General features: G+C 43.5%; 1 protein-coding gene across 4 annotated transcripts in view; it reads left to right on the top strand.

Moving 5' to 3' along the window:
• Window positions 1-21402, top strand: part of NCBP1 (nuclear cap binding protein subunit 1) — a 59321-nt gene that overhangs the window by 12743 nt on the left and 25176 nt on the right. For all 4 annotated transcript variants that reach the window (XM_037902386.2, XM_037902388.2, XM_037902385.2 and 1 more), the window contains exons 7-12: window positions 1876-1945; window positions 4152-4367; window positions 7400-7497; window positions 10614-10677; window positions 17762-17872; window positions 19496-19560. In XM_037902386.2, coding sequence (XP_037758314.1) covers window positions 1876-1945; window positions 4152-4367; window positions 7400-7497; window positions 10614-10677; window positions 17762-17872; window positions 19496-19560 — 624 coding nt within the window. The remainder of the gene's footprint in view (window positions 1-1875; window positions 1946-4151; window positions 4368-7399; window positions 7498-10613; window positions 10678-17761; window positions 17873-19495; window positions 19561-21402) is intronic.

Below are 21402 nucleotides of genomic sequence, written 5' to 3'. Positions count from 1 at the left end.
TTACAGCGGCGGGGGGGGATTAAAATTGAAAAAGGCACATTGGCCATTTAAAACGAGGAGCTGATGTTTTTGGGTTAATGTGCAACACAAACCCAACTAACCTCCCCCATTCCCCCTGCCCCCAATTCTCTGGGGTGATTGCTTCACCCCTCCCCCCACCGTGTGGCTAACAGCGGGGATGATTTCTTTTCAGCCACAGGCAAACAGTCCAGCAGGAACGGCCACCTGTGAATGTCCCCTCAATAAAATTCCCCTATTTCAACCAGGTGACCATGAATGATATCACTCTCCTGAGGATAACACAGAGAGATAAAGAACGGATGTTGCTTGAATGCCAGCACACACTGGGACCACACGCTGCCATGCTTGCTTATGCAGTGATTCCAGACTATGTGCTACTGGCCTGGCAGGGTAAAGTGTCCTACCATGGAAGACGCAATAAGGCTGCCCTCCCCAGAAACCTTTTGCAAAGGCTTTGGGAGTACCTCCAGGACAGCTTCATTGAGATGTCCCTGGAGGATTTCTGCCCCGTCCCCAGACACGTTAACAGACTTTTCCAGGAGCTATACTGGCCCTGAATGCATCTCAAGTCTTCAGGGCAAATTAATCGTTAAACACACTTGCTTTTAAACCGTGTATTATATTTACAAAGGTACATTCACCAGAGCTGCCTTCTCCACCTTCAATGTCCGGGAGCCAGGGTTGGGAGGGTGTTGGCTCCAGGGTGATAAACGGTTCCTGTGTGTCGGGGAGAACGGTTTCTCTGCTTGCCTTGTGTGTGCTATCTTCAACCTCCCTCTCCTCCTCATCTTCCTCATCCCCAAAATCCTCATCCCTGTTGCATGAGACTTCCCCCCTCCCTTGCAGGAGTCCACGTACAGGGGTGGGGCAGTGGTAGGAGCACCCCCTACAGTTGCACGCAGCTCATCGTAGAAGCGGCATGTCTGGGGCTCTGACCCCGACCAGGCGTTTGCCTCTTGGGTTTTTTAGTAGGCTTGCCTAAGCTCCTGAAGTTTCATGCTGCACTGCTGCGGGTCCCTGTGATAGCCTCTGTCCTTCATGCCCTTGGAGATTTTTTTCAAATATTTTGGCATTTTGTCTTTTGGAACGGAGTTCTGATAGCACGGATTCATCTGCCCATACAGCAATCGGATCCAGTACCTCCTGTTCAGTCCATGCTGGAGCTCTTTTGCGATTCTGGGACTCCATGGTCACCTCTGCTGATGAGCTCGCCACACTGGCCAAACAGGAAATAAAATTCAAAAGTTCACGGGACTTTTCCAGTCTACCTGGCCAGTGCATCCGAGTTCAGAGTGCTGTCCAAAGCTATCACAATGGAGCACTGTGGGATAGCTCCCAGAGGCCAATACCGTCAAATTGTGTCCACACTGACCCAAATTCAACCCGGCGATGTTGATTTCAGCGCTAATCCCCTCATCGGGGAGGAGTACAGAAACTGATTTTAAGAGCCCATTAAGTTGACAGAAATGTCTTCGTTGTGTGGACGAGTGCAGGGTTAAATCGATCTAGCACTGCTAAATTCGACCTAAACTCGTAGTGTAGACCAGGGCTAAGAATGTGGTGGGGGCTCAACTTCTGTGTTTCTTTTCAAACACTGGATGCTGCTAATCGTCACTCTGTGCTGTGAAATGTCCACTATAACTGGATGAGTTAACTCAAGTGTAGATAACTAAACACTGCAGCGAGGACAACCCATAGTAGCACTTTAAATAATACCTGACCGATTAGTAAATGGTAGTTTACTACAAAGCTACTGAGCTGAAGAGCTCAAATGCTGTACATGCACAATAGAAAACATTACTTTTTCTAGATTACAGTTTTAAAATGGATAGGCTTTCTCTCTATATGTCATAGACGGCGTCAGAAGATCCATGTACCCATGTTACAAGTTTGGTCTGCTGACAAGCCACATCCACAAGAAGAGGTAAATGGATTTTATTTGTTATGTAGTAACAAAAGTAGAAAAATCTGTGGCTAAAGCACTTTTTTCTTTCCCCTTCTGAAAAAGTGATCTTGTTGAAGCAAATATTTCTCCCTTTCCCCGTGGTTTGTGTTATCACCAGTAGTCTACGTAACCAGCTGTCTTTAGTTTCTCAGGTCTAACCCTGTGCAAAACATGGCCATTCTACAGGGACACACTTGTTTTCTGGCACGCCACTTAGGAAAACACTTGCTGCTCAGCTGAGCAGCGGCTGCAGACTGAGATCACTGTGGGGAGAGTACTGTGAGGCTCCCTTTTTTGTGGTATCCTGATGCAATAGTTATCTAGTCACCATTTGGGAGAGAGACATTGTGTTGGAAACAACACTGACCTTGACAGAAAGGGGACCTGTACTGTTGGCCCTTCAGTGACCTCATTCTTTGCAGCGGTCTTGTGTTCACAGGTAGGTTCAGGGCCTACCTTTTGTCTCCGTCACGCTCAGAAGGACCCACCTGCTGTTGTGTGGCAAGAAGCACAGCAGCACTGCCCCTCCTCCCCCTTGGAAGACAGGTATGAAGAGTTGCACTGGTAGTGTTGGCCAGGGATCCCAGCTTGGCCCCCTCATGTGGGAAATCCGAGGAACTGTTTTCCTGTGAGAGGCGGGGCTATTAGCGTAGTTCAGCCCCTCTGTAACGTAGCAGGCAATGGAGCCGCGCAAGGGGCTCAGAGAGAGATGCTCCCACTTCAGCGAATGTTTTCAGTACCCTTGCTGCAATCCTGAATGGGAGGGGTCATCTCTTCCGGCTCTGAAGCTCGATGTGGCTCTGAAGCTCCCAGGAGAAGCTCTGTTACAGAGTAAGCGTAGGCTCTGAGTAAGAGACAGACAGGGACGATGGATTCTGCCAACAAGTGGGGGGGGTCACAAGGCCCCGGTCAAGCCAGAAGCTGGGGTGGGGGCCCCCGAGGGCAGACCCTGGCCCATGCTGTGCCCTTCTCTCCCTCTCCCCCCGGGCGGGTGGAAGGTCCACGGCTCCCCACAGCTGCCTGCGTGGCTCATACCCCACTCCGGCTTCCAGCCTGGCAGTGGCGCCGAAGAGCTGGGGCAATGTAAGAGCTGCCCAGGCAGCTGTGGGGAGCCACGGACCCTCCACTTTCCCTCGGTGGAGGAGTCTGGGGGCGGGGACACGGGCCAAGGGCTGCTCGGGGGAGGGTGGGGGGAGGACGGTCCATGCTCCCCACAGCTTCTCTGGGTACCTCTTACCTGGGACGGGAGCTGCTTCTGGCCTGTCCAACGAGCAGGACCTTAGGAGGAAGAGGAGGGGCAGGGGGTTGAGCCCGTGGCAAAAAGTGGACAGGCCAGACCTCTTTCCCGCCCTCCCCCACGTCCTGGTTCCCCTAGTGAGAGGTAGATATGGACTTCCGCATGTGCTACATTCTGCACTGCAGGCTCATTAAGCAAAGAGGGAATATGACTCCTCACCCTGTGTCCTCATGGGAACATGCTACCATCAGGATATTGAGAGGCTACAGGCAAGATGCAAAATGTATAGGGATGTAGCATGGTTAAAAGTGCTGATTACTGAGTAAATAAAGTATAGATCAATTTCTGAAAGATTCTCTAACAAAGTTTTCATTTTGTTTTCTAAAGTCAAGATATACAGAAAATAAGAATTGTTATAGCTTCTGTTGACCCGAAACATAGAAAATTGTATTTAAAAGCAGCTGTCTCTTGTCTCAGTATTTCCCTTGTTTTCTCTCATTTGTGACTTAAGAGAGAATTTGCTGCTGCTCCTGCTTGTGTTGAATGTATCATAAGCTTATACACACCTCATCACTAACAATAGTTGAGCACTGGGCTATTTTATTATTAGTAGAATTTTAAAAGTGGCAACACTTGTGAATGTGTGGAACTATGAAGGCTACTTTCTTCTGTGTATAGAATTACTAAATTTAAACAATCAGTCTCTTATCTCCTAAATGAATAGATGGTTGCTAATAAGCAGCGTAGCCAGATGCCTTGCTTTTCTGAGCGTGTGAGTGATAGAGTTCGGTAATGAGGAAATCCTTTTTTGAAAATGCCTGGCGCTCTGAAGGGCTTTCTGGAGTGGCTGTTGGAGGAACTAAGCTCTTGCGAATGACAATATAGAATTTTGTAATTTCCTGAGATACTTTATCTGATATTTAAAAATATTTCCTGTCTTGTTTTTAGTATTTAGACTGCCTTTGGGCCCAGATTCAGAAGTTGAAAAAAGACCGCTGGCAGGAAAGACACATTCTGAGGCCCTACCTTGCCTTTGACAGCATCCTCTGTGAAGCCCTGCAGCACAATCTGCCTCCTTTTACCCCACCCCCTCACACTGAAGATTCGGTTTACCCTATGCCGAGAGTTCTCTTTCGAATGTTTGACTACACAGATGACCCTGAGGTATGTGGTCTTCAGGAGGTGGAGGAAAGCGAGGGTTTTGCATACTGACATCTAAATCTACAGCAAGGGTCACAAAGCTGGTGGAAACCCAGACCAATGCAGGGTGAGACTTCCCCCTCTCCCCCCCTTTTTATGGACTGATAACCAGTGTGAAGGATCAGCGGTAATGTTTTGATGTTGCTGGGAAGACACCAACATGAAAAATTTACTTTGGCAGTTCATGTAATCATACATGTCAGCTTCGTTTGACAATTGAAAATTGCCAGAGTTAATATCTTAACATGTACAAACGCTTATAACAGGGGTGGCCAACCTGTGGCTCCGGAGCCACATGCGGCTCTTCGTAAGTTAATTCGCGGCTCCTTGTCTAGGCACCGACTCCGGGGCCGGAGCTACAGGCGCCAACTTTCCAATGTGCCGGGGGGTGCTTGCTGCTCAGCCCCTGGCTCTGCCACAGGCCCTGCCCCCCCCCACCCAGCTGAGTGGGTTTTTTAAAAAGTCTGCCAGAGAAACCTTCCCCCAAATGCAGAATGTCCTTTTCTCCCCTCCACCAAAATTATTTACCTGGGCCCAAACGGGGCAATGTTCTGTCCTAGAACATTAATAACTTTTCCGCAAAAAAAAGTCTCAGCATTCAAGTCTGTTGTTACACTACCTTGCTGAGCTAGAAACAGGATCCTTATACTGTTGAAAATGGAGAATCTCCACTTCTGATGAGACCTAGAGCTTGAAATAACTGACTTTGACTTGTGCATTTTTAGGTATAGAAAAAACTACTGGATCACCTGCAGAGCCCTGTACATTTAGGGTGCATGGTAACTGCAGTGCTTTGTTTAACAGGCAGAGGTACATTTTAAAAAAAACAAAAAACCTCCATGAAGCTTTTAGATTTTATAAAATAATTGTAGAAGTTATTCTATAATATATGGTATGCATAGTATATGATACCATGGTTTAAATGTTTTATTGGTATTCATTTGGGATGGTTGGCCTGCCTCGTGGCTTTTGCAGTTTGTGAGTAGTGAAGTGTTATGCCAGACTCTCATTAATAAAACTGTTATACCATGTCATGTATTCTATGTTTAAAAACTTTTTAAACAGTGCCAAATACTGCACACGCTAATTTTGACCTCATGTGTATTCAAAAATATTTTCTAAATCTTCCTGTTAACAGAAGCTGGTATCCTAACCATTATGGGAAGAGCAAGTAACTTTCTCACTGCCATTGATTGCCTTTCAAGGACCATTGGTATAATCTGAGAATGCATTGCCATTAAATAGCGATACATTTAGTTAACTACTCCTGTCTATTTTGTATATTTATGTAACCCTTTCTTTACTATGTCTGGAAACATGAAAAGCATGCCCAGTGTGGGAAGTGAGAAGTCAGATTTACTTGCTATAAATGTGGGAAGGGGGTGCCTCTAATCTTGGGGTTTTTTTTGGTTGATATGGATGACATAGTCTGACCTTCCTTGCGGTAGCTGAAAAGCATGCGGTATCAGTGTGCCTATTGATGCGGTCTTTACATGTGGAGTAACTCTTATTATGAATTGTAGCCATTTTGTGTAATAATCAGAAGCAGTTGGGGTAAAGGTGGTGTGTGGGGCAATGGGGAATATGACAGGATGAAATGGTACAGAAGTGCTGAATATATTCTTGGAAGCTTAGGTTAAAAACAACATTTGAGTGGTGAAAATGACCAGTAACTGGTCAAAACAGGCGCAGCTGAAATTGTATCTGGGTATTAGAACTTTAATATAAGCGAACTGAGGTCTCATCTACAAACAAGACAACCTGATACAAAAAGCTAGATATGAGTTCTAGTGCTGTCTGTTTTTTGTTTGAAATTGTCTTTAAGGATGTCTTTTTATTTGAAACTACCCCCTTTGTATTTTAGCAGTTTAAAACACTTGATGAAACAGATTGCTTCGAGGAAGTTTTTATACCCAACAGCAAACAAAGTGTTCAATCCCTGTGAATAATTATTTATAATAGAACTACAAAAACAACGAGGAGTCCGGTGGCACCGTAAAGACTACTAACAGATTTATTGGGGCATAAGCTTTCGTGGGTTAAAAAAAAACCCACTTCAGATGCATGGAGTGAAAATTGCAGGTATAGGCATAAATATACTGGCACATGAAGAGAAGGGAATTACCTTACAAGTGGAGAACCAGTGTTGACCAAGCCAATTCAGTCAGGGTGGATGTGGTCCACTCCCAATAGCTGATGAGGAGGTGTCAATACCCAGAGAGGGAAAATTGCTTTTGTAGTGAGCCAGCCACTCCCAGTCCCTGTTCAGGCCTAAATTAATGGTGTTAAGTTTGCAAATGAATTGCAGTTCTGCAGTTTCTCTTTGAAGTCTGTTTTTGAAGGTTTTTTGTTGAAGGATGGCTACTTTTAAATCTGTTGAATGTCCAGGGAGATTGAAGTGTTCTCCTGGCTTTTGTATGTTACCATTCCTAATGTCTGATTTGTGTCCATTTATTCTTTTACAAAGAGATTGTCTGGTTTGGCCAATGTACATTGTAGAGGGGCATTGCTGGCACATGATAGCATATATCACGTTAGTAGATGTGCAAGTGAAAGAGCCCCTGATGGTGTGGCTGATGTGGTTGGGTTCTCCGATGGTGTCGCAAGAGTAGATATGGGGACAGAGTAGGCAACAGGATTGGTTCCTGGGTTAGTGTTTCTGTGGTGTGTAGTTGCTGGTGAGTATTTGCTTCAGATTGGGGGGCTGTCTGTAAGTAAGGACTGGCCTGCCTCCCAAGGTCTGTGAGAGTGAGGGATCGTTTTCCGGGGTAGGTTATAGATCGTTGATGATGAGCTGCAGCGGTTTTAGCTGGGGGCTGTATGTGATGGCCACTGGTGTTCTGTTATTTTCCTAGTTAGGGCCTGTACTGTAGTAGGTGACTTCTGGGTACCCATCTCTCTCTGTCAATCTGTTTCCTCACTTCCCCAGGTCGGTATAATAGAACTAGTCACTTGTAATAGTGACTTTTCATATATCTTAATTCCTTTTTTAATAGGGTCCTGTTATGCCTGGTAGTCATTCGGTTGAGAGATTTGTAATTGAAGAGAATCTTCACTGCATCATCAAATCCCACTGGAAAGAGAGAAAAACGTGGTAAGAAGTCTTTTCACTGAGTGAATAAAGGAAAAGTGGTATGATACCACAATACCCCTTCCTGATTTTTTTTAGCTTTCTGTCTTAAGCATCATGACTTTCAGAGGAGACCTTAAAAATCCTGAAATGATGTTGTCCAAAAGCTTGAGATGAAGAAGTTAAGAAATTATATTCCTGCATTCCACTAAGATTTTAAATTTAAAATTGCTTCCAAAAAAGAGCCAGTAGCCTTAGTGTAGACATTTAGGGTATGTCTACACTACGAAATTAGGATGATTTTATAGAAGTCGATTTTATACAGTCGATCGCGTATGTCCACACTAAGCGCATTAAGTTAGCGGAGTGCGTCCTCACTACCATAGCTAGCATAGATTTACAGTAGCTATCCCACAGTTCCCGCTGCCCATTAGAATTCTGGGTTAAGCTCCCAATGTCTGATGGGGCAAAAACATTGTCGTGAGTGGTTTTGGGTACATGTCGTCAGGCCTCCCTCCCTCCGTGAAAGCAATGGCAGACAATGTTTCGCGCCTTTTTTCCTGGGTTACCCATGCAGACGCCATACCACGGCAAGCATGGAGCCCGCTCAGCTCACCATCACCGTTCATCTCCTGGGTGCTGCTGGCAGATGTGGTACTGCATTGCTACACAGCAGCAGCTCCTTGCCTTCGCGGCAGACGGTGCAGTAGGACTGATAGCCGTCGTACGTTTCCTGGGTACTCCTGGCAGACCTCGATGAGGTCGATCAGGGCGCCTGGACAGACATGGCTGTCTTCCTCTTAGAGCACCGAATGGGAGCCAGAGACTCCAGGTCATTCTCCTTTAAGTTTCGTCTCATGGAGATTCAGTCCTGCCTGGAATATCTTGTGAGCTGGAGTCTTCTGCCTAAGGCTGCTCTCCCAGCTGGCAGCACCGCACGGTCGCGCCTACCCCTTGCTCCCATGGCTCATGAAGCCTGGACAGTGGTAAGGAGCAGTTCAACTATAGGCTGAGCAAGTGCAGAATGGTGGTAGACTGTACCTTTGGACGTTTAAAAGCTCGCTGGCGCTGTTCGCTGACTAAGTCAGACCTCAGCGCAACCAACATTCCCATTGTTATTGCTGCTTGCTGTGTGCTCCATATCTGTGAGAGTAAGGGGGAGACGTTTATGGCGGGGTGATTAGAAGAGCACAGCAAGGCGCACTGTGCAGCAGAGAGGCTTTGAAAACCAGTTTCATGACTGTCCAGGCTTCTGTGTGACAGTTTGTGTTTCTCCTTGATGCAAACCCGCCCCCTTTGTTGATTTTAATTCCCTGTAAGCCAGCCACCCTCCCCTCTTTGAAATAAAGTAACTATTGTTTTGAAACCATGCATTCTTTCTTTCTTAAAAAAAAAAATAAATAAATAAAAGATAACGGACTAGGTAGCCTGGGTGGGGGAGGAGGGAAGGACAAGGCCACGTTGCTTATTGTAGCCACACTAAAAATCAAACAGTTTGAATGACAGGCTTCTGTTGCTTGGGTCATCCTCTGGAGTGGAGTGGCTGGGTGCCTGGAGCCTCGCCTCCCCTCCCCGTGTTCTTGGGCATCTGGGTGAGGAGGCTATGGAACTTGGGGAGGAGGGTAGGCGGTTATACAGTGGATACAGCGGGAGTCTGTGCTCTTGTTGGCTTTCCTGCACCTCCAACACACGCTTCGTTATGTCAGTTTGCTCCCCCATTAGCCTCAGCATCGCGTCCTGCCTCTACTCTTCGCGCTCACTTATTTCTTTTCTGGCCTCTGCCACTGAATGCCTCCATGCTTTAAGCTGTGCCCTATCAGTGCGAGAGGACTGCACGAGCTCGGAAAACATGTTATCACGAGTGCGTTTTTTTCGCCTTGTAATCTGCGTTTACCTCAGAGACAGAGATGATAGGGGGAGCATAGAAACATTCTACGCTCTACGATTCTGAGGGGACTGCATGGTCACCTGTGCTGCTGAGTTCGCCACACTGACCAAACAGGAAATGAAATTCAGAAGTTCCCGGAGCTTTTCCTGTGTACCTGGCTAGTGCATCGGAGTTCAAAGTGCTGTCCAGAGCGGTCACAATGGAGCCCTCCGGGATAGCTCCCGGAGGCCAATACCATCGATTTGCATCTGCACTACCTCAAATTCAACCCAGCAAGGTCGATTTTAGCAGTACTCCCCTCGCTGGGGAGGAGTACAGAAGTCGATTTTAAGAGCCCTTTAAGTCGACAGAATGGGCTTGGTTGTGTGGACACATTCATTTTAAAATCGACCTAATGTGGCTAAATTTGACCTAACCCCATAGTGTAGACCAGGGCTTAGTGATAAACAGGCAGGATTAGAGTTTGTGGCAACGGTTCTTGCACAATGACTGGTAGGATTTCTAGTTTCTGTGGAATCAGAAAGCTCTGTGTTCTTGTGAAGACTTTGACTGTTATGATTAATGGGAGGATTCCGGTCTTAGTCTTTCCACTTTGCTTGTGGAAATTATCTAGAGGTAGTTATAAATTAGTGCAAGTGGACTAGGCTTAGACTAATTGAAGAGTGGCATTATTTTCCTTTGGGACGAATGCTGGATAATGAAGCGTTCATTAAATGATATTGCAAAAGTCAGTAGGCCTCTTGTATTTTCCATTAGCTCATTCTATATTCAAATATCAATGGTAAAATAAGGGCCATGGGGAGGTGGCTCGGCAGGCACTTGCTAATGAGATACTCTTCATTTTGGTTCATGAATCAAATCCAGGCAAGGCAAGTGGTGACTGGCAGGTTTATGTCTGGCTTATATGAGCTGAGTTTGATTTCAGTCCAGCGTTCAGGTGGGCAGGTACCAACATTATGCAAACTACCACAAAACTTATACTAGATGATATCTTTGTTAGTAGTTTGAGTATTCAAGAATTGCATATGCATGAAAATATGTCCCTCCTGGTTATGGTTCAGGCGTATCTGGGTAAGCGTGCACTCATGCTTGTGTTGCACCTATTGTGTATAAATAGTTGACTTCAGTCTTCAGACCTGTCAGTCTGAGAGCTTTCATGCAAAAAATGAACTATTCCGTAAATCATCATTTCTTGGTACCTAGACCATATCTAATGTGTTGCATTCTAACTCACCTGTATTTATTTTTGCAGTGCTGCACAGCTACTGAGCTATCCAGGAAATAACAAGATCCCTTTGAACTATCACATAGTTGAGGTATGCATTTTACACACTGCATCTTGTACAATGATACCTTTACTTCCTAAATAATAGATTCCAAACCATTGTATTCCATTCTTTGGGTATTCGAGTAGCCTGAAGGCTAGGGTGTAGTTTCTCACTGTCTTAGATTATCGTCCTGCAGATTTAATAAGTGGATCAAGTTCAGTTACTTCTATTGCAATAGTATTTCAAATAATGGCATTTCTCAAGTTTTACCTGTGTTTTTTCGTAGCTGTCCAACATGCTAATAGGCCGTCTCTGAGATGGTCTCTTTAAAAGATTTTTAGTACTGAAAAGAACTTTGTTAATCCAAACCCCCCCTCCCCCCCCAAAAAAAACCTTTGTCTCTTACTAGTTAGTTTTCTGAGTTGCTTAAAGCACTGTATGTCATGTCCCAAAAGGTTTTAGCTTTTAATTTGAAGTCAATTTCTGGCTGTTTAGTGATGTTTCTTTTTCCATAGTCACCTCTCCGGGTGGAGGGATTTTTAATAACTACAAATGTGAGTGGCAAGACAAATGTAGGTTCTCAGTCAGTTCCTCTATTCAGAGAACTTTCAAAGGCTGATGCAGTCATGCAGAACTTTGTACGTTAAACTGGTATAAGGTTGAATGTGGTGACTTGAGTGTTAACTGCAACTTGTTTTGCAAGGCCGCTATGAAAAAGCAAACATTAAAACTAGGAAGTTCAGTTAAACTTACAAGCAGGTGATAATCTTGTGGGTGAATGGCTAAACAAAATCACTCTGGGAATTAAAGGTTTACAATCCGAAATCCCCGAATTTTTTTAAAACCAGGAATCTCATATTATTAGGTCAACCAAACCACCTCGTCTCTACCTCTGTTCAGGCCAAAGAAACAGCAGAAATGGAGATTGCTTTATCTCTCCATAATAGTTTTATCTTATCAGTGGCTACAAACCCTAAACTGCCTTTAGTGTTAATCAGAGAGTTGTTGTGCAGAGTCTTGTATTGTGCTGGCTGTACACAATCTCCATAAGAAATAATTTATCATTCTCAATTAAAGACTGCTTAAAGGCCTTCAAAAAATTCCAAATCAGAAATGTATGCAGGGGCCTCCTCTTCAATCACTAATCTGAGTAGGATATGAAAGTAATAAGGTTTGTAGGTAAGACGGTAACAAGGGGAAATGGAAAGTGGGTGTTACAGGTTGCTTGACCGTGACTGGTAATCTTCCTGTCTATGAATGTATCTTTAACAAAACGACAAAGTTCTTTGGTTTCTTTTGTCTGAGAAACTGGAAAATTCAGTGTTAGTAAAAAAAGAAAACTGCTATGCTCTTGTAAGACCTCTAACATTCAAATCAGTGAAGCATCACTTTCAATCTTAATGCCAGTTTAACGAATGCTTTTGTCTGGTGAATTTCCCTTCTTTTTAAAAAGTCATTTGAATAATAGAAATAATGTGAACTAACCAATAGAAAAGGGAAATGCCATTTAAGCTTCGATACATGTGTACTTCTGCCTCACTGATGGAGGGCTAAGGCGCTCCATCTTTCTTCAAAGTGCTGTGCAAACCATGCCCAGTTGTGCTAGGTGCTTAAAGTATTCATGGCCTAGGCCCTAGGGTTTAGCTCACTTCATCCCATAAAGTTTCTGAAGCCAGGCCTAGAACTCTTCCTTCCTCATTACAACTAGCTGTAAAAAACTCCAGGTTAGCCACTCAGGTATGGGGCTCCTGTCCTGCAGTTGATCTCTAATGAACACTCCAGGTATCTAGCACTCAGTGCCTTGATGCATTTGGTACCCTGTCAGCACAAGACACTCAAGTATGTGGGTTAAGTGATGGCCCAGTGTGCCTTACTGTGTGCTGGATGCGATGTTGGTGGAGTGGAGTCATCAGTTTGAACTTGGTAGTGATCATCCTGTGGTTCCTTGGAGTACTGATGGTACTTACAAAGCAGGATGTGCCAATCTGGAGTTCCCATTTCAGCATTTAGTGACCTCTGGCATTTCATTTTAGAAACTTGGTCTTGTGCACCACATCTTGGGACACAGACCAGCCTCAATTCTGAGCCTGAATTAAATGAAACTGTTGTTCAATCTTAACTGTGGTTGCGTGCCCACCGCTCCTTCATAAACTTGCTTAAATCAAGAGATTCTGACTAACGATCCTTTTGGGAAAAGTAAAAGTTTTACCTTATTGTCCAGGAATAAGTTTAATCTTTTAACCTTCTTTTTTGGCTTAAGAAATTCAAGTTGAAAGCGCAGCCACTATTTAAGATGCTAACACATTTCTCATGTAACTTTTTTTGGAAGTCCATATGATTAAGCATTTATGATGGCAGGATGGGAGAATGCAGTGCTGTTGTAAAGGCCAAGATGGCAATTATGCAAAACACTTGTTTTTCATTTTACGACTTTCTCAGTCCAGAAGCAAATTACCTTAATTTCCTTACTGTTCTTTTGACAGGTTTCAGAGTAGCAGCCGTGTTAGTCTGTATTTGCAAAAAGAAAAGGAGTACTTGTGGCACCTTAGAGACTAACCAATTTATTAGAGCATAAGCTTTCGTGAACTACAGCTCACTTCATCGGATGCATCCGATGAAGTGAGCTGTAGCTCACGAAAGCTTATGCTCAAATAAATTTGTTAGTCTCTAAGGTGCCACAAGTACTCCTTTTCTTCTTACTGTTCTTGGTTCTCTTCTAATACTGCAGTAGCTCCTGCTGTAAGCACTCAAAACCTCCTCTTTTGATTGTTCATAACTTTGGAAAACATTACTTTTGGGCTGCAGTCTTCCTGGCTTGGTCTCATCAGAGGTGAAATTAGTTCTGGAATCTTTGAGTTAAATTGGTTAAGTAGACGTTTGTACATGGTGTTTCTTAAATCACTATGTTTTAATTCGAAATTTTGTGCATACTTAACTCAAACAGCTGTCTAGTATGAGCTTGCCTCATTTAGGAAACGGCTGTACTTGAAGCAATGTTTGTCAGTTTTTAAAATTGAATAATTGAATGTATGCACAGTAGAATTTACTGTTAAGTCTTCTAAAGCTAGAATCTCAGAATAATAGAGTGCAGTGAAGTGCTTTCACTTTGGATTGATCTTTAACTCTGGTGTAGAATTTGAAGTGGCTGGGTTCTAAGGTATCCGAATCTCCATCAAGGACACACTAGGGTCATATGAAGAATTTACAAAGCCCATTAAGTATTTTCTGTCCTTAAAGGAAATGCAAAGGCATTAGCAGACTAATGCTAGGAACACTAGAGTTGAGTGAACAGGCAGTCAAGCCTAGAAGGCAGGGTTTATGTTGAAAATTGAACCTTAGTTGTGCCTTTTTAAGGAATACAGTAACTCCTCACTTAGTCTTCCTGGTTAATGTTGTTTTGTTGTTACGTTGCTGATCAATTAGGGAACATGCTCATTTAAAGTCATGCAATGCTCCACTCTTACGTTGTTTGGCTGCCGGCTTTCTCCACAGCTGGCAGCCTCCCTACGCCCCCCGTCCCCGCAGACCCCGCGGATCAGCGCCTTCCCCCTCCTGCCTGCAGCAATCAGCCGGCTTGCAGCGTTTAGGAGGGAGGAGCGAGGATTCTGCATGCAGTCTCCCCTCCCCCGTGAGGCCCGGGGCAATCAGCTGGCTTGCAGCGATGCGGGGGCGGGGGGGGGGGGGAGAAGAGGTGCGAGGACTTGGCATGCAGTCTGCCCCTCCCTCCCCTGCCTCCTGAACAGTGCAAACCAGCTGATTGCCCCCGGCAGGAGGGAGGGGGAGCCTGCATGCCAAGTCCTCACTCCTCTTCCCCCCCCTCCTGCCCTGTCAGCCAGCTGATTGTCCCGGAGGACTCCGGGTCTGCCTCCTGCCCATGGGCTTGCAGTGTTCAGAAGGGAGGGGGGAGGAGCGAGGACACAGTGTGTGAAGTAAAGGGGGAGGGAGGGAGAGAAGAGGCGGGTCAAGGGTGGGGGTTTGGGGGAAGAGGTGGGCTGGATGGGCCCAGGGTTGAGCCCCCTGCCCCCGGCAAAGTCAGTGCCTGTGCATGCAGGAACAGCAAGAGGAGCAGCTGGACAATCCATCCTCTTCCACTCTCTGACTCCACCACCTCAACCAAGCTTCATACTCCGCGGTGATGATTGTAGTATTAAATTGCTTGTTTAAAATTATTTAGAATGTATATAATGCCTTTTGTCTGGCAAAAAAAATTTTCCCTGGAACCTGACACCCCCCGCCCCCCCCCTTTACATTAATTCTTATGTGGAAATTGGATTCGCTTAACGTAGTTTCACTTAGTCGCATTTTTCAGGAACATAACTACAGCATTAAGTGAGGAGTTACTGTAACTGCTTATCAAATAAAATTACCTACAGAAAAGAACACTCGAGTTGCAAAGTCAGAGACTGAACCTGCATTCTGGCATTTCCTAATTTGGCAACGTTGTAGCTGTGTTGGTCCCACAGTATTGGAGCTACTGTGTAATATCTTTTATTGTACTGAGTTCTGTCGCTTACACGGAGTTCTTTAGCTGTGACACTGCGTACCTTTCGTAGATACAACATGGGACAGATTGTTAAGCATAAGGAACTTACATATTGCAAGGGACCATTCAAGGTGAAGCAGGGAGTTAACACCTCTCTAATAGTATGAAAAAGGAGGGTTAGTGACTCACAGCTTGTAATTATGAGCCATAAATCCATTGTCTTTGAGTCCATGATTTTTAGCTTCTAGCTAAAGTCATGAATTTAAGCTCCCAGGCTTGTTTTTAAGGTGTTATGCAGGATTTTTTTGAGGATGAGGACTGAGAGGTCTCATATGGAGAGATGGTTTTCGTTAAAAATGTTTGCCCTCAAGTTGTATGGCATTTTTGTCTTTTATCATTTTTTCCTGTGTGACTTCATTCATGAGCTTAGTGATTGTCTCGTTTCACCCATGTTGTTGTTGTTGGGGAATTAAGGTTCTCTAGGTATTCTTAATTTGGTCCCCTTTGTTCTTATCCATTATGATAGTCTTTATTATATGATCACATGTAATAAAGGACCCCTACTTGATTCAGCGTGCAGAAAAGTGTATGGCTTGACTCTTTCTTTCAGGGTACTTAGCACTTTAATGAATTTCATGTACTTGGAGCACAGCTCTCAATGACTGCAGTTGAAGTTGAGTGTGCTCAGCACTCTTACAAATCAGACTCCAGATGTCTCAGATTGGGCACCCAAAAGTGAGAACAGTGAATACTTGTGAAAATTTGTTTTGTGACTTGCCCATAATCGCACAAACACTGTGGCAGAGACAGGGATAGAATCCAGTACTCAAGGGTTGCATTTAATTTTCTAAACCATGAGACCATCCTTCCTTCTCTTGCAGTCCTCTGCCTCACTTCACTGTACCGTTCAACTTCTGAAACAAGTGTGTCCGGGGTCAGACAGAAGACAACAGCCTCATTAACTGTACAGCCCTGGCTTCATTCCCTTAGCACAATTCATCCTGCTCACTGAATGAGGCTGGAGTTATCGATACATACACACAAGGGAGACAAAATGAGATTACACAGGCAACCTTAATTTTGTTTTTTCCTTCTCTTGGCTGCTTGCCAGCATGAGATCATGGCACACACAGGTGAGAGAGCCTCCCTGCTTGCAGTGCCTGTGCCTCATGTCAGAACAGCCCTTGGCTTTCAGGAGCCTGGAAAGTCCTGCTCATCCCCAGAATGGAACATGCTTAATACAGATGGGATCTTCAAAGAACTTAGCCTCCAGACTCTAATATGTCTCTGCTAAGCATGTACAAACTGCAACTTTTATTGGCTTAGAAATTGGCCAGATTGAGGCAGATTTTCATGAGGACTGCAACTGGCAAATTCCTGACATCAGGGTGACTCTCTTCCAAAAGATGGAGGTGCTGGAATGTCTCACTGAAATGGTTAAGAATTTTTTTAATATGGATAAAACTTATTTTTCCAGACTTCATTCTGTGAAAGGGCTGAACCATTTGCTTGCAATTCCCCCCCCCCGCTCCCCCCCCCCCCCAAATCAGCTTGATGCAGATCCAAATACCTGTTGTGGAGAATTTCAGACCAAACAATTTAACTTTAGAATTTTGACAATCAACTGAAAACAGGGTGTTAAAGCAAGTGTTTGGCATCCTGAACTGTCGGCATCGCTACCTGTGGTACTTACATCAACACAGATTGGATCGAATACAAATGTACGCATTTTAAATTGTAATACAGTGCAATTTTCAGACTGTTTTTTTTAAATCTCATAGAAACTTGCAAAATAAGACAAGCGTAAAGAAAATTACTTCAGTAGCATTAATATTTAAAGCCACCAAGTTGAAACTTTGTTTTGTAGTATAGTTTGGAATGCTCCTAACTACTGAACTTACTTTCTTTCAAATAATTTAATTTATAGATTTTTTTGCAATATCTGAGGACAGCATCAACTTAAATATATTTTAACCGATTTCCTTAACTCCTTTAAATAAAAACTAAATGTTTTATTTTCCCCTTTTTGCTGTTTTACCTTCCGTAACTTCTCTGGATTGGGTCATGAAACTTAACTGTCTACTTTTGTTTATAGTTTCGCATTCAAGTTCTCAGTGATGCAATATTTTGATTGTAGACAATGTAGAACAATAACTCAGTTTAAAAAATGTTCGAATTGATAGTTTTACAAGACTCCTTTGTTTACAAGCCAATAGGGGCTCAGACTTAAGATGTCTCTCTCAAAATCAAGCCAACTTGGAAGACTGTACACTAAGCTACTGTAGGGGTGTTGAGTGAGTGGGAGAGTGGCATTTAAGGTGGTGGGGTTTTAGTGTCGCATGTGTTGAGGGTCCTGAATAGGTCTTGCGGTAGTTCTTGTTGCAAAAACTTTCACAAGGCTGCGTATGAATAGTAAATGCATGCACTCAGTGGGAGAGGCATTCTTTTGGAGCTATCCATTTTGTAAATACATCTTATAGCCCTCATAGCAAGAGTTTAACAGATGAAACGTGCCTTATTTGTGGTGTATAGTCACTTGATACTGTTGTTCGTCAGAATTGTGCAGACTCGGACATGATGATGGAAATGTGTGCGTGTGTCTAGACTGGGCTCTGATCACATGTTTTTTTCCTCCTTCCCCCCACCCAGGTAGTATTTGCAGAACTGTTTCAGCTTCCAGTTCCACCCCACATTGAGGTCATGTACACAACACTTCTGATTGAATTGTGCAAACTTCAACCTGGCTCTTTACCACAAGTTGTATCCTTTCCTTGTTGTTGAGGAGCACGGTAGCTTTGAATGCGCTTTCCTTTGTTCTCTGGAAAACTGAGTGTTGGCATAAATTTTAGCAGTGACTCTATTTCCTTCTCCCCTTATTCAGTTGAATAAAACAATCAAATACTTTGCCCATCAGTACTGGGTATGTGAAAGAACAATGCAGACAAATAGCCATTGTAGTTCTGTTACTCTAGTGTCAAAGTGATGGGGAAAATCTCCAGTGTTTTAAGCACTAATTTTAAAAATAAATCCCATATGCTAGAATAGAGATGACTGTAATTATGCTGTATTATTGAATCATAATGAAGGAAACACTGTCAGTAAACCTGACATATTTACTTCAGTGAACAGAGCAGGTTGGTTTCTCAGTTACTTTGTCTCTGAGTATTAACTCTGTTAATATCAGGGTCTAAAATTAGATTACAAATAGCAGCAGCATTTGTGTAAGTTGTACCACTAGAAATTTCACTTGAAAGTGAATAGAGCTTCTAAGGCTTGTTAATGTTGAGATCACTTCCTGATCAACAGCAAAATGTATGTTTTATAAATAAACTTTTTTAAAAGTAAATTGTTAGACTATGTTCTCCTTACTTACCTGCAAAGACTCAGGTAGAGATCTTTGTCCTGGAAGAGATAAGGACATCACTTAAACAGTGCAGGTAGTTTAAAAAGTCCATATGGTTTAAGATTTATGCAATATCAAGTTTCAGATCCTATTATGTTGTGTTTTACAGCTTAGATAAAGTTCCTGAAATTTAGAGTTAAGTCTTTGACACACTTGTATCTCAGTGGTGTCATAATCTTAAATGAACCAGCTTTAAAGGCTCACTCTGGCTTCCAGAAGATTAATATTACAAAAAATGTAAAATTGACCGTGGATGACTTGATTGGGTGAAAATTTTCAGTCTGTTTCTAACTCAACCCAGATTAATAGATTTAGCATATACATTTATGCAACAAGTTTGTCACTGAAATAGCTGCTGCAGTTTTCTTGCTGCATTATAGCAGGGATGTCATCCCCTTGCTATCTTACATTGTCCCATGTCTTTAAAAGTATTAGCAGTTAAGAATCATGGAGGACTGTCATCCATTTTTGAGCTGCCTTCTGTTTAAATTCTTCCCCAAAAATCTCTGCTAACCCTAGTGGTGAAAACAATGTGGCAAAACAAGTGCAGTATTCAGAGAAATGAAGATAAAAATGAGTGAAGGTGGTTTGTTTTTGTTGCTTCTTACTGAGTTCTTTAATGTGTTAGACTGCATCCTCTCCAAAAAGCTCTGTCTCTTCAGAAGCCAGAGTGCTTTGAGGTCACTGAAATTTGGGTTTCCATAATAAGCTGGATGGCAGCAAGTATCACTAGATGTGCAGCTTCTGTTGTCTTGTAAAGTACTCTCTCTATGAGCAGAGACAAGTGTCTACCTATTGGGAAAACTGCAGTTTCTGTTTTCTGTGAAATTACCAGGACTTGCCCCAGCTTGGGATAGTTGAAAAGTGAGATATTACTGGGGGGAAAAAAATCCTTCTGCAAACCCTCCTAGGAAAGTGGAAAGAGTTAGTATAAGCGCTGATTTATTGGACTCCTCTTTACCTTAATTAGACACTTGTAGCTTGCACAAGCCACAGAAATGCTGTACATGCGCTTGGATACAATGAACACTACGTGTATAGACAGGTAAGTGCTTATGCATTTCAGGAACATCAGAACGTTTTCCTCATTGTACACTGATGGATTGAAAATGGGTCACATTAAATTCTTCCTACTACCTACTGGCTCCATTAAAAAACCAATTGTAAATCCTAAGTAGAGCGTTTAACATTTGAGCTCTAGTCTTGAGCCTTCTAAACTGAAGAATGGGCATCTGAAGGACGGGCATCTAATTAGCATTTGCTCACCTTTCTCTGCTGTCTGCTGAGACCCTTCTCTCCCTACTCTCAGAAGGGCAGTTGCCTTGTACTGCCAACCCACTGCCCTCCAGATCACTGCTCTGCCTCCGAGCATGGTGCAGTTATGAGCTCAGTCCACACGCTGCTCTGCTGATGCATGCCACTTCCAGCCTCTGGCCTGAGGGAGGGGTTGAGAGTTGGTTTACAGTGGGATAGCAGGCTAAAGGAGGGTGACAGTTCATTGTTCTAAGGGTTACGTGAAGATTGTGCAACATGTTGTAAGAATTACAGTTGCTATGGAGAAAATCATTAAGACAATCTACATATTTGCGGTCAGCTATCTTTGCTTATGTTAATAAACTGATATAATGGGGCCAATGTGGTGAATCTGACAGAGCATGAGACCATCTCCATTCTGTCTCAAAGGCCAAAGTGACTCTCACTAAACCTAAGGTGTGACTGCACTTATGGCGGTGTGTAGAGTGCAGACGCTACACGCCCCCACAGCGTGGGTATAAATAGTGTAGACAGCGCTGCTTAGGTGTGCAGAGTACAGACACACCAGAACTTTAGGGTACGTACTCTGCATGGCTCTCCACGTTCCCAAGAAGTGCCTGTTTCTAGCAGTGTAGTGTTCTGCTGCTGGAGCCTTTCCCCACTGCCACATGTAGCTACAGGCACCCTACACGTCGCTGCAAGTGTAGACACAGCCTTGATGTTTGGTATCTAAGAACACACATGTTAAGTTTACTCCTTAGAGGTGCCTTACAGACCACTAAGATGGAGCCACCTGGAGCCAGATAACAAAGTTTTGTATTATTTTGATGGGAGCTTAGGTAGTGGGCTAAGACTGCAGAGTTGTCACTTTTCATTCTTCCTGGTTTGATGCTTCATGGACTCCATGTGAATTTTTTAAGTGTTGCAGGCTAGTAATTGCCCTAAAACCATAAGTTGTGACCTGATTAATCAGTGGCTTCTAGTAATTGAAAGAAAAGCTATATCTTACAAAGGACTGTGTAAAGACAGTTATCTGCCAAATAAGAGAAACTACTCTGCATGTGTGAATCATATTTTAGCTGATAAAATAGTGACAAGAATGAAAAAGAAAAGTCTAATAACCCCCTTTTGAAATTGCCTGAGGCACTTTTATATGAATATATGACCAAAGACCTCTGTAGATAGATCTATACACTTGACAAACTTGGCTTCATTTGGAGTTCAGTGCTTAGCAAGTATTGGAGATGGGGGAGAGGCTGTGTAAGAGGTGATATTCAAAAGTGCCTAGGGGACTTTGGAACATAAGTCTCACTTATTTGCAGTGGAAATCCCAAGTCTCTTATGCACTGCTGAAAATATCCCACTTAATTTGGGCACCTAAAGCAAAGAAGCTAAACATTGTTGACCTTAGTATACCAGTGTGTTTCCGTTCTGTTATAAACGGTGCTTTAACATCAACTCTGACATACCAGACATGAGTGTGCCTTTTAACCTGAACAGGTGACTCACTAACGACTCTTACTCTGAACTTTTCTTTCTGTTCATCGTTTTTTGGGACACATTTTTCTCGACTATTGAAATGGCTCTAGGCTTGCCTTTGAAAAGTGTAATTGGAACTCTCATCTAATTTTTT

The sequence above is a fragment of the Chelonia mydas genome, chromosome 5 (assembly GCF_015237465.2).
Source record: "Chelonia mydas isolate rCheMyd1 chromosome 5, rCheMyd1.pri.v2, whole genome shotgun sequence".
NCBI lineage: Eukaryota > Metazoa > Chordata > Testudines > Cheloniidae > Chelonia > Chelonia mydas.
Note: the sequence above shows the minus strand (reverse complement) of the source record. Positions and strands in the feature narration are given on the sequence as shown.